Here is a 23187-nt window from a genome sequence, read left to right on the forward strand (position 1 = left end):
TCTGGAAGAGGGATAGAATAACATCCTACTTCTCAATGCCAGAGCGTTTTTACATTTTGTTCCTGGTTTTATTTTGTTCAGGCTTATATTTTCTTGCAATTGTCAATTTCTAATCGTATATTGACTTCATAGCACCTATTTAAAAATGAACGTCTTCAATATTTAAATTAATTTCACAAATTCAATTTGTCATGAAAATTTATAGGAAGATGAGTTCCATTATCTCCCCTAAATCGTGAACAAAGTAAAAGGTCGGAAAGTGTGAACTTCAGGTTGCATTCTCTCGGTAGCTTGTAAGCCAGTGTCAACATCGCTTTTAGTCCTCTCTGAGATATTTGTATAGTCGTGCTGTAGTAATTGATTGAGTTTTGCATTCTTTCGGAGATTTATGTATTAACTATAACTTCAACATTGCTGTTTCTTCCTTGTCTCGATAGTTTTCTTTCTTAGCTAATTTTCATAATCACAAGGGTTTTGTACTCAAGTAAGAAAAGAGCGGAAGGCGTCTTTTGCGAAGCCAAAAACACTTCACAACTTCTATTTATTTATTTTTATTTAAAATGCTCTAAGCTCGTACGGGATCTAACGGGTTAGGATACAAATATGAAGGCAGGGACATGACTCCAAGCAACACAATTCAAGATTTTTCTTCTTCTTAAAAGCATCACCTGAGCTAGTGTTATATTGCCTCCTGTAGACAAACCAAGTGCTATAAAATTTTCGGCAAGTGTCTGAAATGCGCACGCCTAATGGCTTCTTTTTGTTTGCTAAAACAATTGCCTATTTGCTCTTTACACATTGTTTCTTTCAGTGTTGCAACAAATCAGTATGAGCGAAAAGCAATCGATACAAGCTCCAGCGTGCTTACCTTGAACGGTGAGTTGAATGTTGGTGGAATCTTCGCCAAAATCGTTGGCTGCTTGGCACGTGAAGACGGCGTTGTCTGATCGCTGCACTTGCTGAATGCTTATCTTTGAGACTGTTACGTCCGCGTTTCGGTCTTCGAACCTCGAGTACCTGGCAAAAATGTACTCGAAGCTGTCAATATGTACAAGAACAACACGCAAAAATGTGCTCTAGTAACGGGGAGTGGTATTACTACAGATGATAATAAGAAAAGGTACGAAAATATATGTGGATCTACTCGAATGAACGGACATTAATCAAGACGTGCAAATAATTAACGAATAAAGAATAGTAACATTCTGCAAAAAAAAAATTGCATTCTCAATGTTTCAGATATCTATTTTTCATTTTTTAACGGACGCAATGGCTAGAAATTAACATTCGTCGAATTTTACTTGACAAAACATTTATCGTATAACTAGTATATCTAAGTAGGCTACGACCGACTTCAGCTGTGAAAATTGAACTCTCCTAAATGTTTCTTGTTCTACTTTTGTTTCATAGAAAATCACTGAAGATTTTTCTACTTCGGTGACAGGAATCATAAATGGGCGAAATTTTATTCAAGGGAGGATTTCAGAACACTTTTTATGAATTGAGAAAAGTGTTGAAACGCTTTCTGAGCATAACCATACTTAGTATTCGTCATCGCTGCGCAGCGATTACATCGATTAACTTACCTAATTTCGAGAAAAAACATCCAAGTTTCATGTGGGGCATAATCGACAAACCATTTCAAATTACTTGCCTCTTTCGGAAAACTTATATGATCGTGATTGTCTACCAATATCTCAAGCATGTTGTTCAAATACTCGCTTACACACTAGCTTTCGCAAAGTATAGTATTATGGATCATTTGGTTAAAGTTTGGCGAGATGACTTGGGCACTTAGCTGAATTCTTGATTGGAGTTTATCGTACCCCAGATGTTTTATTCTTACGGGATGAAAAAGCTTTTTCAGCCAAAGGAACGCTTGCAAATGCGAACTGCTTCGCGTAAAAGAAAACTACCGTTCAGATATTCCAGCACCCCAGCAATGTAGGCGTAAAAATGGTGTAGACGAACTCCGTGGATAAACTAGAGTATACGCACGCAATTGACACCTTCATTCAGCCCTCCGTTAATTACAAATAGATATAAGAATAGTGCTTTGCTCATGCTCGCAGCAATTGATATCAAATGAAAAAAAAACGGGAATGAAATACACAGGTTCACTCAACATTATCTAAAGTTTGCAATTGCAAGTTTCAGTTGTCTTAAGCCTGTTATAAGGAAAACATACTTTACTTACATAAAACTTGCAATGGGTAGAGTGCCTTGCAGAATATGAAGCATATGGTCAACAGCCTAAATTATCACGGATCCCGGCCATATTTTATTAACACCTGTTGCGAACAGTTAGACTAACACAGTTTATATTTCGCGTCCTCAATGTACAGCGTAATTCTTATACCGGTCAGGACGTGTCCTTGGGTGAAGACAATAATGTCCCAAGTGGTTGAAATAGAAATTGCAAAATTATATATTTTTCTGCGTTATAGACGCTGAGGTTTTCACTCATATTCAGAAAAACTAAAGGCTTGAATTCGTTTATCCATTTTCTCGTTTTTGGTATTTTAAAATCAGCAGTATCGCAAACGGCATTGACAATGTTCGGACGGAATATTTTCGTGTTTACGGCGTACCTCAACTTCTACTAACCATATGTACAGTCAGAGACATTTTAGTCATCAGCGGTAACAATAAATTCAATGTAATGCAATGTCGTAGGTTAGTTGGAGTATAAATAAATTTACGTAGTTCTACATAAATGCATAAAAGTAAGTCAGTTAGAAAACCGGAGCATTGTCGAAGCACCCCGTATTTCAGTGGGTTCAGTGAACATTTACACATAGAGCTTAAGAGGAGGCAGCAAAAGGAAGCTAAGTATTTTGGAACATAAAGTGGATAGGAGCCTGCTTCTATTTTGTTATTTACTTTCGTTTTCCTGTCCGTTTTAAACTCATGCAAATAGAACGCGACGTATATTTTTAAAGCCTACTCCTTTTTTCTAAAGAGCGCGCATTGTTAATGGCGCGTGCTGGACTTTGTTCAATACCCGGGACGAATTTCAGGGCTTCAAACTTTCAGACCTCACAGCATATCCATAACCGCGCACTGAGGAAATGTATTTTTTTTAATTCTGCCACGATAATCAAATAACGAGGCCCGCTTGACCCTCTACAAAGACGTAAGTGTTATAAACAGGCACGTAAAATACAGCTACCGTCACACATTTTTTAGCAGCTCCCCCCCCCCCCCCCCTCTACAATTTAACACAATGATAAATGCTTATATGCGGCCCATTCATGGTTCTTGTTATTATAATTATTCGTATATTTTGATAGTTGCGTATCCCAAGGAATTTTTGCATTCCGTTTCGGTTTTGCGACTCGCGCAGGACGTTTGCATTTTTGGCTAGTACAGTGAATGACCGTAGTGATTTCTCGGTAACAAACACAGATGTATTCTGTGAATACGAGTATTTTTCACCTCTGCTCCTTTAGCACGTTCACTAGTAGGTTGTTCTTGAGCCAGTGGAACCGGATCGGTGAGTCCCCGCTTGCTCGACACAATAGCTCGGTGCTCTCCCCTCGTCTGACCGACACCGTGGTGAACTTCCCGGCAAACCGAGGAGCGCCTGGTGCACGTGCGAAAAGAGATTACAGGTGACGACAAAGAGCAAGTGAGGTCGAAGCTAAAGAAATATGAAGAAAGGTGCATTAGGACGGGTGTACTCTTTGCATGCACTACGGCTGACAACAATATCTATCTTGCATTGCCAGAAACGATTCATGTAGCTCTGCAAAAACAGATAAAAATGTCCTATCAGAAGCAAGTGCTTTGAGGACAGCATTAAGGTGTCAACCAGTTTCTGTGCAAAATATAGAAACATGCACTGCAAGGAAAATGCTCGCCCTCTTACTGCTAATAATGCCGATGGCAACAAGAAATGCTGGCCGTCTCGTTCACCAAGAGATCCGGATGACTAAAAGGGACAAAATGATAAACTGAAGTGGGACATACCGAGCTTACATTGAAACTTTTCTGTAATTATTAACATTAACCGGCAGTCTTCATGCGCATACTGATAGGGGCTATCATCTTTTGTGTTTCTTTTCTTATGCAGAGAACAAAGAGACGAATGGTGAAGATAGGCGCCCAAACCAGCCCTATATTGCGCCTTATTTCGTATTATATCGCTTGCTTCCTTTTTTCGCTAAACGCTGAAATTCATTGCTAAAAATAGCATATTGTCTGTTTGCTGAATGATCTAAACAGATGAGCTCATTTTACTCTTTCTGCCCCCTCCTGAAAAGGCATGCATGTGCTTTAATAATCTTTAGCATTGTCGACACTTGCCTTGGAGTGCACTAGCGAAAATATAATTTTAGACGCAATGTCAGACGGCATGTCTACGTGGTATTGCATTTTGTATACAGCAATAGTAACAAAAACCAAATCAGCAGTGCGCGGAATATTATTGGACTTGAAAGTAAAACACACTATCGCCTTCTCTTTGTCTTTGTCTTGTCTTGATGCTCGAAAACCCAGGCATAAATACAACTTCAGTTGGACCACAGCAGGAAGCAAGCAATTAAGGGGCAGGTAAGGAGGCATCATGGAGGAAGGAAAGCTTAGGAGAGGCCCTGACGTCATTTTTTTGAAGCCGGCGCGGCCGCGCCGCGACCGGACGCTGCAACGTCTCTCCTCCTGCTTTACCCTTTCTCAGCAACGCTCACGTACCTACTCAGCAATGCTGTTGCTAGTGGCCCGAGTTTTCATAGCAACAGCGTCGCCGTTGCTAATGGCCCGACTTGGCTAACCCTAAATTTTGACGTCACTTCCGCCACACTTTCTCCAATGCATTGAGAATGGCAAGGGCCTCTCCTAAGTTGTTTCCTTCCTCCATGGGCGGCATGCTCCCGAATTCGCTGTTCACGACATGTTTCCTTATGTCCCGTCTACGATATGCCAGGTTAGAACTAACAAAACTAGCTTTTTCAGGCTACAACAAATCGGCTGCCGAAGTGGACATGTCGCAAAGGTCGCACAGGTATTTTGAACGGTCTAAGGTATTATTGTCCAATTACTCTAAAACGACAGGTACATTACGTTCCGATACACTCATGACTTATGTGCCCTATTGTGCACGCAAAAAAAAGCGATATGTGCTATCTGTAGCCTACAGCAGTCCGACAGCTGTGAGCTTTACTTTAAATCGTATGGAATACTCGAAGTACGAAAGCTGTATACATACAGATTAAGTCTTGAAGTTGGTCGCAAATACCGGTCCGATAAAATAATTGTTGAAACCAAATAGAAGAAAGAACAAGCGTATACGATTTAAGGAAGAACTTTACAATCAAGACACGAGCTCGAACCAAGTAAGGATATCAGAGGTTGAGCTGTCAGATACTGGACTTGCTGAATTGCTATCCGATCATTCAGGACCTATTAACCAACTCCTGTTCACTAAAAAATGTTTAGAAAATTTTGAAAAAATTGTTCGTATGTGGATGATACTGCTTTAGCACGGGCGTTCTGTTTTTAAGTGCCAAATCTTAATTATGTTCTGTGCATTCATTCCTGCCTAGATGCGTTTTCATAGTCATGGTTTTTATGTGTGGAATTTATATATCTAAATATTGTTTCGTCGTGTGTGCCTGAAGTGACTTCTCCGTGAACTCAATGTGTTACGTTTGTAAAAAAAATATTTGTACAGTCTTTACCCTTTGAGTGCCGACCGCTGCTTGCCCCAATATGGCGTAACCTCATCAGGCATTCTCCTGCCTTTAGTCACGTCCACCAATATAATAGTTCCATATCATTGCCTTAAACAAATAAATACATATTATAAACAAAATATAGTACCATCCCTAGTACGCGCATTTTTGTACTCTTGATTGCTGCTAATCAAATGAGGGCATAGAAGCCTGTTTGTGTACGGCTCTATAAAAGCAAACGTGCGACATGCCACTTACTGCGCACGGTGAGCTGCAGTACGCGGCTGATTCCGGATCCAATGCCGTTGGAAGCTTCGCAGAGGTAGAGCCCCGCGTGCCCTGGTTCAACGTTTCGGATGCTCAGCGTACCGTTGACCAGGATGTGGATGCGCGAGTTACTGATGATGGTGCGGAACTGGGACGTTGGACTTGCAGGCTCTGCGAGGCGTTGCTGACTCTTCGTTCAAGTCGGTAGCATATTTCTTTTTCGTAAGCACCTTTTTGTTTTTGCTACTACGTACTGAACATCGGATCATTTCGCTTTTCGCTTCATCATCATTTGCATCGTAACAACTCGTACTGTATACCTCTATTTTGAATCCTTCCTGTCCTGCATCAGCTTCCATCACCACTAACTGATTTATACTTATCCGCCAACTCGATCGATTGCTATCAACTGCTATGCTCGTTAATCTTGGAATCCGCTCTTTTCAACACCTGTTTTATCCTCTGCGTTATGGCCACAGTGCTTATAGCACCGGCACACGGTACATTACAGTTTCACACTCTTGGGATGGGGTAAGGGGATCATCCCTGAAATAGCCTATCGCTTATCAAGGTGTCGTTACCTGCGGCGCTTTTCCATCTCATGTGAGGCTGTGGCACACCACTTGCTTGACAGTCGATGTACACCGAGCGCCCGGATACAGCCGTTGTGTCATTGGGTTCGATAGTCCACGACGGAGGCACTGCAACCCGAAGGTGTATGGCTGTATATGAAGTTTAGACTGCTTTATACGCCAAATACATTAAAAGTGGCGCTAAGTACTCTTGTGGTGCATGTCCATGTTTGTAAAAGCAGCATAAACCCTTAGCACGCTTATAAAAGTTGTACTCTCCAAACTTCTGCGGGCTGATTGAAAAGGACACGTGAATCTGGATACCTTTGACAAGAAGTTCTGCAGAGTGCTCAGAGGACGCGTACTGGTTGGTGGCTCTGCAGGTGTAGTTTCCATTCAGTCTCGAGGAGAGGTGTCGCAGTGTGAGAGTCGACACGAAACCACCCTCGGGAGTCAATACCGAGACGTCAGAAAACGGGTATGCGCCTGGCACTAGAGGTTTACCATCTCGGAGCCACTCGATGCGGATAGGGGGGTCACCAGCATGGACCAGGCAAGTGAGGCCGGCCCGAACACCTTCGTGTAGGTTCGACTGGAAGCCAAAAGGCGTGATCTGTGGCCCACCTGCGAATAGTAAACGTTGGATTGCTGCAGCGCGAATCGATAGTTCAGCTCTATTCAATTCTATGTCAGCCAGCCTATTCCAGAAAGAGTTCAGATTCATACAGACTGCGTGCAAATCTAGCGCATTCCCTAATTCATGCTGCCCACTTTAGGCGCGTTGTAAGAATTACAAGGTGCATTGAAGGTACAGCCGTTTGCTGATAGAGTCCTCTATATGGTCTACTTGGGCTGAGACCAGTCCGAAATGAATTTGGCAAAGAACACAGAGAAAACGTTCTGCTATGCGCCCTTGAGAATACGTGAAATACGTATTCTCACCCTTCCCTCTTGTTGCAAGTCTGTCGAGAAAAATGTTCAATAGCGACATTTCATACCAAGGTGTAGCTTTCCCGAGCCGGTTTGATTTCCCAACACTTCTTGTCAGATAACTGGTGTTATCCAAAGAAGCGCTGCGCTGGCCGCACAAATCATAAGACTCTCTAATAGTATTGTGTATTTCTTTGATGCGCGAATAGCTTACCATAGAATGATTCGTGCCGTATGGCCTGATTGGCACTAACGTGAAATGCGTATTGCAGTTAGCATTTTATTAGTGTAGAGCTTATCCCATTGAAAGTTTCTGGCGACAGTAAGAGCGGGAATTACTGCTCTCAACTACACATGATTTAAGCCATGTGTTCTTGTAGTAGAGCAAGAAGAAACGCGAAATAAACCTAAACTTGTCTTGCAGAATTATTTTTTAAATGCCCGTAATCAGTATGAAAGGATTATTTGTTATTTAGAGCAAACCTCGGCAGCGAAGGCATCGAAAGCATCGAACGAGAGCTGCGAATAAGAAACAGGATTTATCTACCACCACGACGCCCACATTTAAACAACAAGTGCTTGTAATGGTTGCTCCCGAGTGGTCAATATTATGTTCTTATGTAGGCAAGAAAATAGTACCTTTTGTGCACCTTGATAAGCAAATTTATATTATACCGTGGCTTTACGCTTCCCACTGCAACTCCTATCGTCGATCATTCCCTTGCGTGTTGGAGCTTCAGCCATCGAGCGGATCTAGCGTTAGCGCTCCTGCCCACGCCACTGCCCACTCTTTCGTCTTCCTTGTACGAATCACTACATGGCAAGACGGACTCTTCGCTCTGATACCATGTGACTAGGCGATGGGTTTAACAAGTATACCACCGCCGGCGCGCGCCATGAGGGAAGTGCGTGCCCCTCCGAGTGCGTCAAAGTCTAGCCATCCAGCCAATATGTTGTTTCTTTTTGAGTGTATAGTGGTACACTGTTTCGTTTTTTAGGTTTTACTCCAGTATGTTTAATTACCACGTTTGCTGTAATGCTTTGTTATTGTTTGTTTTCCGTGTTGCGCGCTGCTGTGAACTGTATGGGGAACTGTGACCCCGTCAGGCCTAACCGCCTTTTGTCGCAGTTCCTTCTTTCATTTTGTGAAAGAGAAATAAAGTTTCAAAGTTTCAATATAGCTTACCGAGAAGCATCAGCGAAGAGGAAGCGTGATTGGCTCGCACACAGCAACCGATGAGGGACGAGACGCTCTCATAGCGGAAAAACGTCAGTATGACACTGTAGCCATGCTTAACAGATTTTACTTTCGCACAACAAGCTTTAACCTGGATGGACTTTAAGTCGACATAAGCCGACATGAAGCGCAACAAATACTGCATGCTGCAAAATAAAAAAGTAATGAAATCGTTTGACAATGGCCTACTGTTTGATAGAGAAAATCTTAACGGGGAGGAGCAATTTAGAGTAGACTGATAGAAAATGTTTTTCAAAACTGGTCGGAAGGGTCTTATAAGAGAATAAAAGTTGCTGGCGGCCATGAAATCAAATCAGATATTGGTTTAAGGCGTTAATTCATCTTTTCTTTCTCTCCTTCTGAGCCAATATCTCGCGTGTGCATCTCTAACCTTAGGTCTTAGCTCTGCCTAAAAAACTTAGGGCCTTCGAATAAAATATGAATCTGATTTCATAAGCACATACAAACCGCCCCATTAAAAAACAGATCGCTGCACGCCGGCTTTTAGTGACATCAACGTATTTTTCGTTTTTTAAAATTGTCATTGATGTTTCAGTTCTGTCCTCACAATTTTATCTTATTTCTGAATTTGGTGATGTGAATGTATGCTGCCGGAATAGCACATTTTCGGCTTAAAATGCATAATGCGAAACCACTGCCCACTTTCTTCAGATAAATTTTATTTCCTCCTTCACCTTCATATTTTCATACTTGCAGTTCAAGTGACCCTCGTTTTTTTTCTGCTAGGTTAATAAGAAATTCATATTAACTCTTCCAGCTTTCCTCTCCTTATTCACCTTTCTACGCGCAAGAAAAACCCTTGTTGTTGTCTCGCGCACTGATTCCCCTTTCTCTCAACATTTCTTGCCTTTCCCCAGACATTAAGAAACTTTTGCCCTGTGCTTGGTTAGCGTTTATCAATTCCGCCATTATTTTAAGCAATTAAAGTCTCTCCTCTCGATACATTGACCTTCTTTTACGCGAGGGCGTACATAACTCTTTCGATCGAAAAGCTGTCGCCGTACCCCAGTGGCTGTTGGCTGTTGTCGGGAGTTGTCGGAAGTGTTCGGAAGGTGGCAGGAAAAATGAAGGAGTTAGGTTAGGGCGGTGTTCCTTTCTACAAGGCGCGATTCAGGTGTACAGCGAGAACTGAGGTACAAACTGCGCCTTTTGTTTTCTTAAAGCCAATTCGCAAAATCAGTGCAGAGGTTCACCGAACAGTACGATGATACTGCGGCTTGTCCTCTCCTTCTAAGTATGTCGTCTTTGTAGCGGTTATAAAGTTCACTTAGCCTTTTAAAGCGTAAGCTCTACTTTTCGATGTGCGACTTTGGATTTCACCTCAGTTTGCTGCAATGGCCTTGACCTTTGACCTCAAGCAGCTTCCTTTCCTTTACTGTACGGTTCTACTTCTAAGGGGAAGCTTCAACGTCCCTCTAGTCATCTTTGACGGCATGAAAAGCGCAAGAACGGGCTTGAAAGACGTGTCTTCATTGAAAGCCGGTGACATGATGTAATGTGGCAACTTTTGAAATAAATTTGAAACATCAGTTAATAAGCTATTTTAGAGCGTAAGATCTGCTTGTCCTATGTAACTTAGAATTTCCTCTTCGTATGTTGCAATGATCTTGACATTTGATATCAAACCTCTCTCCTTGCCTTAAGAAGTGATGGAGGCGAAACGGAGACAAACTTTTATTCGGCCAACAAAGTGGCTATAGGGCCCTTGCGCTGGAGTTTTGAGTAGGGTGGCGCCGCCTCGGCGAGATATGCGCTTTTCTTGGCCGCCACGAGGCGGCCAAGAAAAGCCTGACTGGGTCGTACAACGGCGGCTCTGCCTATGCAGCGGCGCATATCTCGCAGGCTTTCTACGTCGATTCGTGCTTCTTTGTGCCCCTTCGTGAGAATGAAAAGAGTCGTCATGTATTATGGACATCATTATGAACCAGCAGAAGCCTAACATTAAAAAACAAAAGAAGCGCTGCGGCTGCCTTCCGGTGGAATGTTCAAAGCATGCGGAATTGATCTTGCCGTGTACTATCCGTCCCGAAACATCGTCACAGCTGCTATTTCCGCTTGCCTCGTAGGGTGCCACGGTCAAGTTAACAATTTCATTGTTCAACTCTACTGCTTTATTTCAAGCCGCACGACACGGTGCTAAGGTGCGATTGGTAAGGGCGGTCATGTGCATGCATGTACTAGCTGGTTAGAGAAACGCCATTCGCTCTAAGCTGGCCTCTCCGCCGGCACAGAGCTGAAATATATAGAGTACAGCTATATGCGTGTGGTTATTTGTGATCGAGAGCGAAATCGTGTGTTATGCTACTGTTTTTGGCAGCTGTGTAAGTATAGAACTGCACGCGCATACGTCAAGCAACGAAAGGTGAAGACGATAAACTAAAGTATACTTAAAACGTTTGCTATCTCGATGAAAGTAGCCATTCAGAGGAACATCCAACAGGCCACCGAGCCAGTCGCCGGCTAGGGCTCCAACCTGAACACGGTCTGCTGTCGGACCCCATTCGATCTCAGAAGGCATCGAGGCTGGCAATGGCCCAGCCTACAGCACCGGTTGTTTTCGTTCAACCGCGTGAGCCCCCCTGCTTCCATGTACGACTGGACGAAGATGCAGAAGACCGGATGGACCTTCTCGACCGTTTGGCGGAATTCAATGGCTGGAACGACGCCGCAAAACTCAGGCAAGTCTACTTTGTTCTTCAAGGACATGCCCGAGTTTGGTTCGAAAATCATGAGGCAGCTATAAGGATTGGGAGATTTTCAAGGAAGCGTTTTTGACTGCCTTTTCAAGCGTCGTCCGAAAGGAAAAAGCCCAGGCCCTCCTTCAGTCATGACTTCATCTTCCTAACGAGCCTGTCCTGGCGTACGTTGAGGAGATGAAACGCCTAATTCGCCGCGCCGACCCTAACATTACCGAAGGTGAGAGAGTCAATTTTTTAATACGAGGCGTTAAAAAATCGCTTTTTGCAAGTCTTCTCCGAAATCCGCCAAAAACCGTGGCGGAATTTGAAACGCAAGCGTCTGCAACCAAGAAGGCATTGGACACCCGGATGCGCCACTACGAGCTACCACTTCAGCCGGACTATTCAAGCCACTACCCCAGCGCATCTGCAAGCGGAGAGAACCTCGGGACTTCATCCGGTAGATCGTGCGAGGAGCTCCTCCGATTGATGCCATCATCGCAACAACCCCAGGTGGCGACGCTCGTGGACGCCGTCCGTGAAGAAGTCCAGCAGGCGCTGGGCGTTCCTCAAGCGACGGCTGCGACTATTCCAGCACAAGAGGCAACAGCGATGAACTACGCTACTGCATTAACTCGCCCTGCACCCCGACGCGAAGACTTTCCGAGCCCTTGCCGCTACCGTCCTGTTCCTGAAAACCGCCCTTTGGCCCCCACCCGCCAAGCCTACCAACGACCCACAAGCCACAGGAAGTGCGACGCCTGGAGGACAGCAAACAACCGGCCATTATGCTTCCACTGCGGTGAGGCCGGCCACATTCTGCGCCACTGCCCGTACCGACGAATCGGTCTCCGCGGATTCGCAGTCGACGCTTCACGACCTCGCCCAGGTGAACGACCGCAACAAATCGACAGCTATCTGCGTAGCGGTGAGATTGCGCCACCAAGCCGTCGGTTCAGATCTCCATCGCCGTAGAGGGCCCGCTTTGCGTCGCCAGGCCGTAACTATGATGAGAGTATGCGCGGAAGGTCTCCAAACCCGCGCAGGGGAAACTAAATAGAGCAACCTTTAAAGGTGAGGTTGCTCAACGGCGAAAAGATGAACATCCTCCGCCGCCGACGCCAACTAACCACGACACAGCCATTTGACCACCGCTCCACACGACGACACTGACGACAACACGACCAGAGTGCAAGCCGACACCGCCACCCAGCAAAGAACAACGGTATGCCCAGGCCATGACCTGAAGAAACGACAGAGCCGAGATCGAACACCGAGGCCCAAGTGCAATGCGATGACACGAACAAGCGACCTTGAAGTTGATGTCGATGGTCGCCTTAGTAGACACCGGAGCTGACTATTCAGAAATCAGTGGACCGTTAGCTTACCATCTCAGGAAAGTTACAACCGCTTGGGATGGCCCGCTGATTCGCACCGCAGGTGGCAACCTGATTACTCCATCGGGACGATTTACTGCAACAATAAACGTACATGGGCGCACTTACCCCACCAGCTTTGTGGTCTTGCAGCAGTGCTCACGCGACGTGATTTTAGGGCATGGACTTCCTAAATGAACATAGGGCTATCATCGACCTGCGATCCAAGCTCATTAAGCTCTCTGCAGACAAAGCCATTCCTGCTACGACGACTTCGACGCAACCCATCACTCTAAACGTCCTCGATGGAGAACTGACCGTGCTACCCCGATCAAGCGTCGCAGTCTGCGTAGGCAGCGCAAACATCGAAACCGCTGAAGGCATCGTCGAATGAAATATCCAATTGCTCTTGGAACGAGGTGTCGACTTCGCAAGAGACATCGCGAAATTCCAGAGAGGTCAAGCTCAGGTGCTGGTAACAAACTTCACCGAAGAATACCGGCATTTCAACAAAGGCACGACGATCGCCTTTCTCGACGAATTAGCCGACCTCAAAGATGTATTCGCCCTACTCGACCAAATGCTGGAAGACGCACCGGATCAATTCCGTCAGCCCACATTTGACATAAACCCGGCATTGACCCACAGCAGGAAAGACCAGATTCTCAGTCTTCTTCGAAGCTACGGGGAGTGCTTCTCGTCATCATCGAAGGTACGACAAACACCACTGGCCAAGCACCGCATTATAACGGCCGAACACGCTGGACCTCTGCTCCAAAGCCCTTATCGTGTATCGCCGCGAGAACGCCAGGCCATTCGCGATCAAGTTGAGGAAGTGCTGCGTGATGACGTAATCCAGCCTTCGAAGAGCCCCTGGTCGGCACCAGTCGTTCTGGTGAAGAAGAAAGACGGCACACTTCGATTCTGCGTTGATTACCACCGCTTGAATAGCATAACTAAGAAGGATGTCTACCCGCTTCCCCGCATCGACGACACTCTCGACCGGCTCTGCAATGCAAGGTAGTTCTCATCAATGGACCTGAAGAGTGGATTTTGGCAAATTGAGGTCGACGAAAGAGTTCGCGAGAAGACTGCATTCCTCACACCGGACGGTCTTTTTGAGTTCAAGGTGATGCCATTTGACCTCTGCTCCACACCAGCCACATTTCAACGAGTAATGGACACAGTCCTGGCAGGCTTGAAGTGGCAAATTTGTTTGGTATATTTTGACGACGTTGTTGTCTTCTCGTCAAACTTTGAAGACCACCTAAAACGACTGCAGACAGTGCTGGAAGCCACCAAGTAATCGGGACTAACGCTAAAAGCAGAGAAGTGTCACTTTGCCTACGAAGAACTGCGGTTCCTAGGTCACATCGTTAGCAAGGATGGCATTCGCCCAGACTCGGAGAAAACAACTGCAATCACACAATTCCCACCGCCTGCCGACAAGAAAGCTGTCCGCCGATTTCTTGGGCTGTGCGCTTATCATCGACGATTTGTCAGAAACTTTTTGCGCATCGCCGAATTGTTGACGCAGCTTACAAAGGCTGACGTACTCTTTAAATGGGAAGCGCCGCAAGGAGAAGCCTTTGAGGAACTCAAGCGCCGCCTTCAGTGCCCTCCTGTACTTGGCCACTTTGATGAAAACGCCGAGACCAAAATTCACACCGACGCGAGCAGTGTGGGCCTAGGAGCCGTTCTCGTCCAGAAGAGTGCCGGACAGGAGAAAGTAATCGCCTACGCTAGCAGGTCCCTCACAAAAACCGAAGTCAATTACTCGACGACCGAGAAGGAGTGCCTCGCGAACATCTGGGCCACTTCTAAATTTCGTTCATACCTATACGGCTGACCATTCAAGGTGGTAAGCGACCATCATGCGCTCTGCTGGCTGGCGAATTTGAAAGATCCCTCCGGCCGCCTTGTCAGATGGAGCCTACGACTTCAAGAATTTGACTTGACTGTAGTCTATAAGTCGGGCCAGAAGCACTCCGACGCAGACTGCGTATCACGCGCTCCCGTCGACGCTCCCCCGAAGAACGATGACGACGACGCCTTTTTGGGACCGGTAAGCGCCAGCAGTTTCGCAGAACAACAGCGATCAGACCCTGAGCTGAAAGCGCTAGCCGATTACTTAGAAGGCAAGACCACATCGCCTCCTGGTGTGTTCAGGCGACATTTATCACCGTTCGTGTTAAGCAATGGCCTCCTCGTGAAGAAGAACGGCGTTTACGGCAGAGTTGACGCAAGCCATCCTGGAATACAGTCATACAAGCCATCGACGAACAACTGCGTACCATTCCCAGACCAATGGCCTTACGGAGCGCCTAAACAAAACGATCGCGGACATGATCGCTATAAACGTCGACGCTGAACACAAGACCTGGGACGCCATCTTGCCGTATGTGATCTTCGCGTATAACACGGCAGTCCAGGAGACTACCAGACCGACCCCGTTCAAGCTTGTGTACGGCAGGGAGCCCACGACGACGCTCGACGCAAAGCTGCAGCACGTAACCAACGAGGACAACCTTGACGTCGCCGCCTACCTGCAGCATGCAGAGGAAGCCTGACGAATCGCACGTCTGCGTATTAAAGACCAACAGCGCAACGACACCCGAAGATATAACTTACGACGACGGCACGCAGAGTACAACCCAGGAGACCAAGTGTGGATTTGGACACCAATTCTCCGTCGCGTACTAAGTGAAAAGTTGTTGCGTCGATACTTTGGGTCGTACAAAATCATTCGCCGCGTCGGACCGGTGGACTATGAAGTCATTCCCGACGTAACGTCATCATCACAACGGCGACGCGAACGCCCAGAAATTGTCTATGTTGCACGACTGAAGCCATATTACGCGCGTTAAAGAATCTGTGGTGTCTAAACTTTGCATTTTTTGTGTTTAAGTTGCTTTGTTTTGGAACATCGAGGCGATGTTTTTTTTTTTGTTCAGGGGGGAGTAATGCCGCGAAACCTTCAAAACTGTATTTGCTGCTTTTTAACAGCCGCCGGCATGCGGCCTTATCACTGTGATTCTGGCACGCGTATCAATTCTGTATCCCGTGTTTGTTCATGCTCATTGTCGCGATACGACGTGTTATCATTTTCTTTGTCGCGAAAGATGCGCCGAGATCTGTCTCGAAGATTCCGATCACTTGTGTATGTTTCCACAATGTTCCAGGGTGTACTAGTAGCAGTTTGCGACGTTATCTAGATTGTTTTGAGCAGCCTTTAAATTCAGCGTTGACGAGTGTGACGGGCATTCTTTGTTCGACGATCGACGAGCACGTTTGTTGCTATCGCCGCCGCCGAGTTGCTTATAGTTCTTTTGCGGGCGCAAGTCAGCCCAATAAAGAGTTAATTTCAGTACCATCAAGCCTGTATCTTCTTTTGGTGTCAACGGCCTTGTCACCACTACGTGACAATAGCAATGAAAAATTCCGCTTAAAAAAAAAAAAAAACGTCGCGTAAGGACTGAAAAGAAAGGGGGGAACCTTTCAATTCTCTAAACAAGCTGTGTGCATTTGAGCGGGCCGCATAGATAAACTTGAGCGCGCCAAACTTTTCTCATCGCCGACGAAATGAAGTCCTCGCTTCAAGGGACCACCAGGAGCAGAGAGTAGGTCCAATATAAAACATAGGAATCAGAATGAATTCAGTTTGCTTCGCGGTCTGGAATGAAAAGCTCCCCCCCCCCCAAGCTTCTTAGATATACTACCGTTCAATGACGTGAGCTTTTTAAAAGTCAGCTCTTTTTTCATTGGAACCTTTTGCAATCCTTAAACAAGAAACCCTAGTTTCAAAACTTTTCTTCGTTTTGTTTTTGCAGTGAAAAGGTATTTGAAATTGTTGCGCTGCCCCTGGCGTATTAGCGCAGTTTTGTTCGGGCCAATCTTTGTAAGCTGATTGCCCTGCGCTTCCCGGGCCTTTTTTCCTTTTAGTACGGCTGCACGTCAAGCAACCCCGGCGGAAAACAAAATACGCCCCGTGCTTTTAGCTGAAGCAAACATCTTGATCAATGTGAATTCAAAATGCGCAGCGCCGTGCATTTGGAATTCAGATTGCTCAATGTGGTTTCATAACGTAAATTCAAAGGACAAGTGCAGAAGCATTTAAATTCTAAACCTGGCACTTAGAGATCTTAGAGCAACAGCTTCATTACTCCAGGTTTTGCCAAAACCATAGGTGGGGACAATTTGACCTAGAAAGCCAAGAACTTTCAGTTTGGTTTAAAGATAAGTAGGGCGCCGAAATTCGCTTTGAGCATTTAACCCAACGACATTGACTTTTGAGCTTGACCTGAAAGCTTAACAAATAGCGTAGCCAAGTCCAACAGAGCTCTAGAGTTCAACCGTCATAATGTTTTGTAACTTACCTTATTCTAGCAACGCATGAGAGCAGTTGCGCTTTCTGTATTAGTGTAATATATTTTATTTCTTCAATAATTGAAGGCAATAAAATTTATCCCCAAACATCTGACCACAGCCATTTAGTAGAAAGCTCCGCGCCGGTGTTGGCGTTGGGATCGAAAAATGACGAGCACACTTATGGCAGGTAGCAATTGTTAGAGGACGTGGCCAGAAACTGATCGGTCAGTGGGTTGCGTTTCGTAAGGAGACCATTTAGCAGGAGCTGTACCGACACCTTTGTGTCCCGTGTCAGACAAGCTAGCCCTGGACAATATAGGCGCACACATGTGACACATGTTTGTTAATAAAGCGCAGTTCACTATGTCAATGTGGGCAGTCTCTCAAGTAATGTGGTAGCTTACGGCAGTATGCCACAAGGCACAAATTCTGAAATCAATGATTGACAAGTTGTACCTGAACGAGGATTTGCAAAGGGAGATGGTAGGCAGAAACATTGCACGTCGTTAAAGTTGCAGATAAAGTCTCCAAAATTCTTTTTTATTTTTTTTTATGCGTAGATACATCAAGTAAAGGACCACAGCCCAGAGCTGCACGCTAGGTTCGTAGAGGTGAAACAAATGCGAGTATATTTAGCAATATGCTCCCACCCTAATGCCGCCTAGAATTCTTTTATGAGATGCTCTCGTCTGATGGGACACATCAGAAACAAAAACTAGAATAGCACTCAAGCTGCGCCTTATGCCGACTTTAAGTCCGCCTTTTCATTCAACAAATGTTCGGCATTGAGAGACTAGCACAGAGTTTGGAAAAGTGCTAAAAGTCTGTAGTTGGTTTAGTTTAGAAAGAAAGGAAGGCGCAGTATCTGTCTTACTTCTGAGTGGACGACTACGTTTAGAATGACAAAATTAGATGTAGCACTTATGTTTTCGGTTTGAATGAATGTTAAATGGAATGCGAAATGGTGATGACACCACCTGGAAACGCTTCACAAGGAACCGTTGCGTCCAAGGTTTAATACGTATTCCCGTGCGAATTTTTTTCGACGCTGGTCTTATTCATCCTAGGCATTCCCCTTTTACACTGGGGTCCATCGACAGCTTCTGGGCAGAACAAGGCCTCTACGCTATTGCGTAATAGTTTTCCATGTTTCTCTAAGCCTTGTCTAGTTCTCCGGTTCTCTATTCTCGGGAGACCCATATCAGCCACACAATCCATGTGTTAACACGAAACACACTATGATGGCTGTCATTTTGTCACATCTAACATAAGCGTGTAACTTTACGCCAGAGTTTATTTTGGGGAGCGTTTGCACTCGCTCTGGCCGCCCCGATTAAACTAAGCCTCATTGCAAGAACGCTGTTTGCTGTGAATGGCGAAGTTTATCTCCTCCTCCTTGGCAAAATAGCGACTCCGAGCCCCTGAGCGACACGCAAGCAGAAAATCGCTAATTAATTGCCTCGCGGGTAGTCACTGACCGCCTAAATGATCTGTGGGGTTTAGCCTACTGGTATTACACGTTATGCGGAATAGCGATGCTGAACATTTGCCAGAGTCTGGCCGCCGCACTCTTGGTAACACTTCTCTCGTGCTCTTAAGAATAAAGGCTTTGTGACCACATTGTTCCTTTTCCAATTTGGAGACTACTTTCACCGATGCAGCCGACACGTGGACTAGCCATTATGGGCAAAGCTTTCACAGTTCAGAAACACATGTTTGGGCATTTCATGTCTCTTGTTTTAGATAGACTATGAGTTTACGGAAGCTTACAGATATTTTGCCAATAATTTGGCACCGTCGCAAGACCCTTGAGCTTCTTCACACTGTTAAAATCACATCGTGTACTCTTTTCTTTCCCTGGGCGTTGTGTTTACTGTGCCAGTTCTAATAAATACCAAGCGTGCTATCTGAAAAATGGTGTTACTATAATTGAATCATATGTTTAATTATATAGGCCGTGAATTCTCTGAACATTGTTTGAGTGGGAATGACAGCGCGCCCTGACTTGAAGGACGCTGGAGATAAAATCGCCATTGATATTTTACCATTTAAATTCTCTAAATACGCGTATTGCACTTCTGGGCTTTGTTACCCCTATGCAGAGAAACATTTTTTCTTTAGAACGATATCTATATATTTAATTTATGATCATGTGTTTCGCTGCTATATTGAGGTCAATGTAAAAGCTTTTGTAGAGCCACGTTTTGAAATTTCAAGATCTGGTGTCAGTCGTGATCAATCAGTGACGCCGTTGTATTTTGTGCGACGACCAATTTTCATCACTCACCTCGCCGCTGCTAGATCACGCTACAAGTTGATGACCAATCATTATGCGTCGTATATCAGTTGTTCATAGCATCTAGTCAACACTCTCTGTTAAATTTTTTTGGCATTCTTCCACGTCCACCTTGTACATGACAAATTCAGTCAATGCCGGTTTTACCCATCGTAGCATTCCAACTTACGAATTGTTTAAGCGTCAAAGGTGATATGACAAATGCAATCGTACATGTAATAAGTGGCTAAAAAAATAATTTTCCAACTTTCATACTCCTCTTTAGCACAGAGGGGGTAGTTTATTTTCATAAGTATCGTTTTGTAGTTTCTATCTGTGCAGTGGAGAATTACGGATAAACGCCTTCAGTTTCACTACTTTCGACTTAGTGGCGTTGTTAATTGTCGCGAAGTTCATGCGCCGAGCGCCTCTATATCACCTACCCTTCGGCTACACCCTCCCTCTCACTACCCCTCTTCTCATCCATGGAAACGCTCTTTGCGCTTTAAATAATATATAATCCCTTTTTTTTTTTTTCCACAACGCTCCGTGCTAGGATAACGGGTTCCCAAGGCGATAATTGAGTGCTGCGTACATAGACAAGCCTCCAAGCGACGTAGCAGCTGTGCGTTTACTTACGAGTAAGGTATTGTTTACAGTGAAACCACCGCTTATGGGCGCATAACAAGTGCGTTTTCTAGCTTATTCGTAAGCTTCTTCTATCGAGCCCAGAACAGCCATGGTTAAGTGCTTCTTGCGTATTCATTTTTTACAGTTAAGCATGCAGCCTAGCCGTAGGCGTAAAGGAGAGGCTTCGTGCGCGATCCATTATGTGGGCGTTCATCGACAGGAAGCCCTCTTAACAGAAGTGTATCATTATAGAAGCACTTAGCGCGATTGAAACTGCCCTCTTTTCAGTATACGTGTGGGCTTGACTCACATTTTGGGGAGTTGCTCGTTTTTCATGAGGTACAAAAGATTGAGAGAGGAAGCGCAAAAGGTAGACGCGGGAAGGATAACTGGGACTTGGAGCCGGTTACTGAGTGAAGGTTGACGTGGGGAGTCGTGCACTATACTTTTAATTACAAGCCGGAGCTTATAGCGATTGCACACGCTTCCCAACATGGCATGTATTCATACCGACAATCACGTTTTGCCGGGAGACAAAATTTTATTTTTGTTTTAACGTTAGAAATTAAGAACCAGTAAAATAAAACCTTTCTAGAAGCCGAATATTGGCTTGGAATTATATAATAAAATGGGACATTACAAATGTTTTAGCGAATAGGTTTAGTTCGAATATGATCAAGGTGAACAAATGCAAGCTCTCGGGCGGGGTAGTAAATTACAATTTGATGGGCTATGGGGGCTGCTGAATGATCCCCGCATAGTGCCTGTATCATGACGCATAACTATCATGATCAAATTACGCGATCTTCAGACGCCTTTGAGTAGTGACAAGAGGTCTCCCACTTTATGGGCAAGAAAGATCGCAGAAGCTCTGAACATATTTAATGCAAAGTATCTCCAATTTCCGTGAACATTGTTTTTCAACCTTCAAACATAACATTTCGAACATGACCTGTACATCATTTGGCACATCTTCTGCTTAACTCGAACCGCCCATGATAAGGTAACTGAATGACTCTGAGCATTGGCGATTTCTACAATATCTGCTTTGTGAGCAGAAAGAAGAGGCACGGAGCTTAGCAAAAGACGACAAGTAATGTGTTATTAATTGCTTGCGCCACGGGACCAGCCTTAGGACTAACTTCAGTTATATGTTTAGGCTGAGGCCATATATGCGTACATCGCTCTTGCCCTGTGGTGCATTCATTATTCTTTCAACCGGGTAGCAAACCGGTCTATTTTACGGGTTTACCTCCCTGCCTTTCCTCCTCATCTTCCTCCTCCTTCTTTCTTTTGTTGTGAACAAGTTTTTTTTACAACAATAATTAGTACCGGACTTTAGAGTGATAATGTTTACCTTTTCACAGCTTTTCAAAGCACTGCATATCATAATAAAACGCCAACACAGTTTTTGTGCTTAATTTCTGTGCAGTGTTCGGCGTTATGTTGAAGGACATTTGATTACAGTGCCGCAGTGTGTGACCTTTATGCCTGAAATAAGTTCGAACGAAGAGAAAACGCCGCAGCATAACCTATGAAAAAATGTTCATTTGTCTGTAGTAAGGTATTCTATTCGACATTCAATTTTCGTTAGGCAACATAATAGCTCTCTAGCCTTTAAGGGAGACATCATGCCTTCTTTCCAGCCGGGCATAAAGTTGCGGTGCACATCATTTTAATCCTTCTACGTCTTCCCTTGCTGATTTAGGCTCCCCCTCTCCGTTAAGGACATATTCAGAGATATTACAGCATTTGCGCCTTCAAATGCAGACATTCCCGAAGCCCGCTAAGGGCCCTAGTAAATCAGAAGAGTGTCACCTTCGAAGGTTACAAATTATGCCATTTAATAATTCATTAGCACTTCACGCCATTGAGCCCGAGTCCTTTTCGGCGCAGTGCAAATTCTGTGGCCAGAAGGCAAACTTATACCATATAGTATGGACTTGTCAACAAAATACCAGTATTGACATACTAAATCAGCCAACGTGGGAAGGCTGGAAGGCGGCCCTGTCCTGTTCCGACCTCAAGGAACAACGAGCCCTCGTCGAATGAGCACGGGCAGCGGCTTATACCAACGGTGTACCGGACTAGAACCCGGTCAGCCTTTCTTTATTCTAAGCCTGATTGATTTACAGGATTGATTTATAGGAAGGGAAAGGCGCGGTAACTGCCTCACTTGTTTTCTGTGGACACCTCAACCGCGCCGTAAGGGAAGGGAGGAAGGTGGGAGTGAAAGTGGAAAGAGAGAAAGAGGAGCCATAGTGGAGGGCTACGGAGGAATTTCGACTACCTGGGGAGCCAATGTGGCTTTCAATAAACGTTTTCGTCATCATCATCATCATTTTCCACCTGCAGAGCCTAGCAGATTCATGCAGCGAAAAGACTAAGTAAATTACTCCGTAGCCCTCCACTACGGCTCCCTTTTTCCACCTTCACTCCCACCTTCCTCTCTTTTCTTACGGAGTAGTTTAGGTGTCCACAGAGCAAATGTGACATACTGTGCCTTTCCCTTCCTGTGAACCAGTTATGATTATATTATTATGATGCTCGCACGTACGCTCCATGGAAACACCTACACGCAAGGACGAAATGGAGATTAGGCAAAAATAAAAAAATTTGAGAACACTGAACTCACTTAGCACAAGAAGCCATATAGTCCGGTGAATGAGCTGGGAGTCCGGTCCATGCACTGTGCACGTGTATTGCCCTTGGTCATGCTCGCGGTCTGTACTGTGGATCCGCAACGTTCCATTGGAGAACACCACCTGACGCTGGTTTAAAGGAAGTCGTCGGCCATCTGCGTTATTATGAGGATGAAGGAAAGTAGCCAGGAGTAAAAATAATATTTGCTGTAAATCTGGGCTGAGAGGCAACAACCTAAAGGCCAGAAGGCATCGGATTACGACGTTTTCTGGGTGTGCCTCTCATGGTTGTCATTTTTATAGCCTTGGGTCGAAGTGTATAAATATAACTTTCTGACACCCGATTAACGTGCACTCGTCGCCGTATATGTAAGTCAGCTAGCAAAGGTCTATGTCTCTTTTTCAGTGATCACTAGGTATGTTTGAGCAAATTCAAGAAAAGGGCACGCAATTGAACCTGAGATTTAAACTTCCCTGCGTAAGCTATGCGTGGTTAAGAGTGACGTTTTTTTCCGAACG

At 45.0% G+C, this 23187-nt stretch overlaps 1 protein-coding gene across 1 annotated transcript in view; it reads right to left on the reverse strand.

The window, feature by feature from the left end:
• Positions 1-23187, reverse strand: part of LOC146190237 (cell adhesion molecule Dscam1-like) — a 217897-nt gene that overhangs the window by 46108 nt on the left and 148602 nt on the right. Inside the window, exons 8-13 of the mRNA XM_084599752.1 lie at positions 22662-22823; positions 6836-7135; positions 6521-6640; positions 5931-6110; positions 3439-3586; positions 869-1017 (exon numbers count right to left, since the gene is read on the reverse strand). Coding sequence (XP_084455878.1) covers positions 869-1017; positions 3439-3586; positions 5931-6110; positions 6521-6640; positions 6836-7135; positions 22662-22823 — 1059 coding nt within the window. The remainder of the gene's footprint in view (positions 1-868; positions 1018-3438; positions 3587-5930; positions 6111-6520; positions 6641-6835; positions 7136-22661; positions 22824-23187) is intronic.

Source organism: Amblyomma maculatum, chromosome 4, assembly GCF_055883805.1.
Source record: "Amblyomma maculatum isolate TAMU_Amacu chromosome 4, ASM5588380v1, whole genome shotgun sequence".
Lineage (NCBI taxonomy): Eukaryota > Metazoa > Arthropoda > Arachnida > Ixodida > Ixodidae > Amblyomma > Amblyomma maculatum.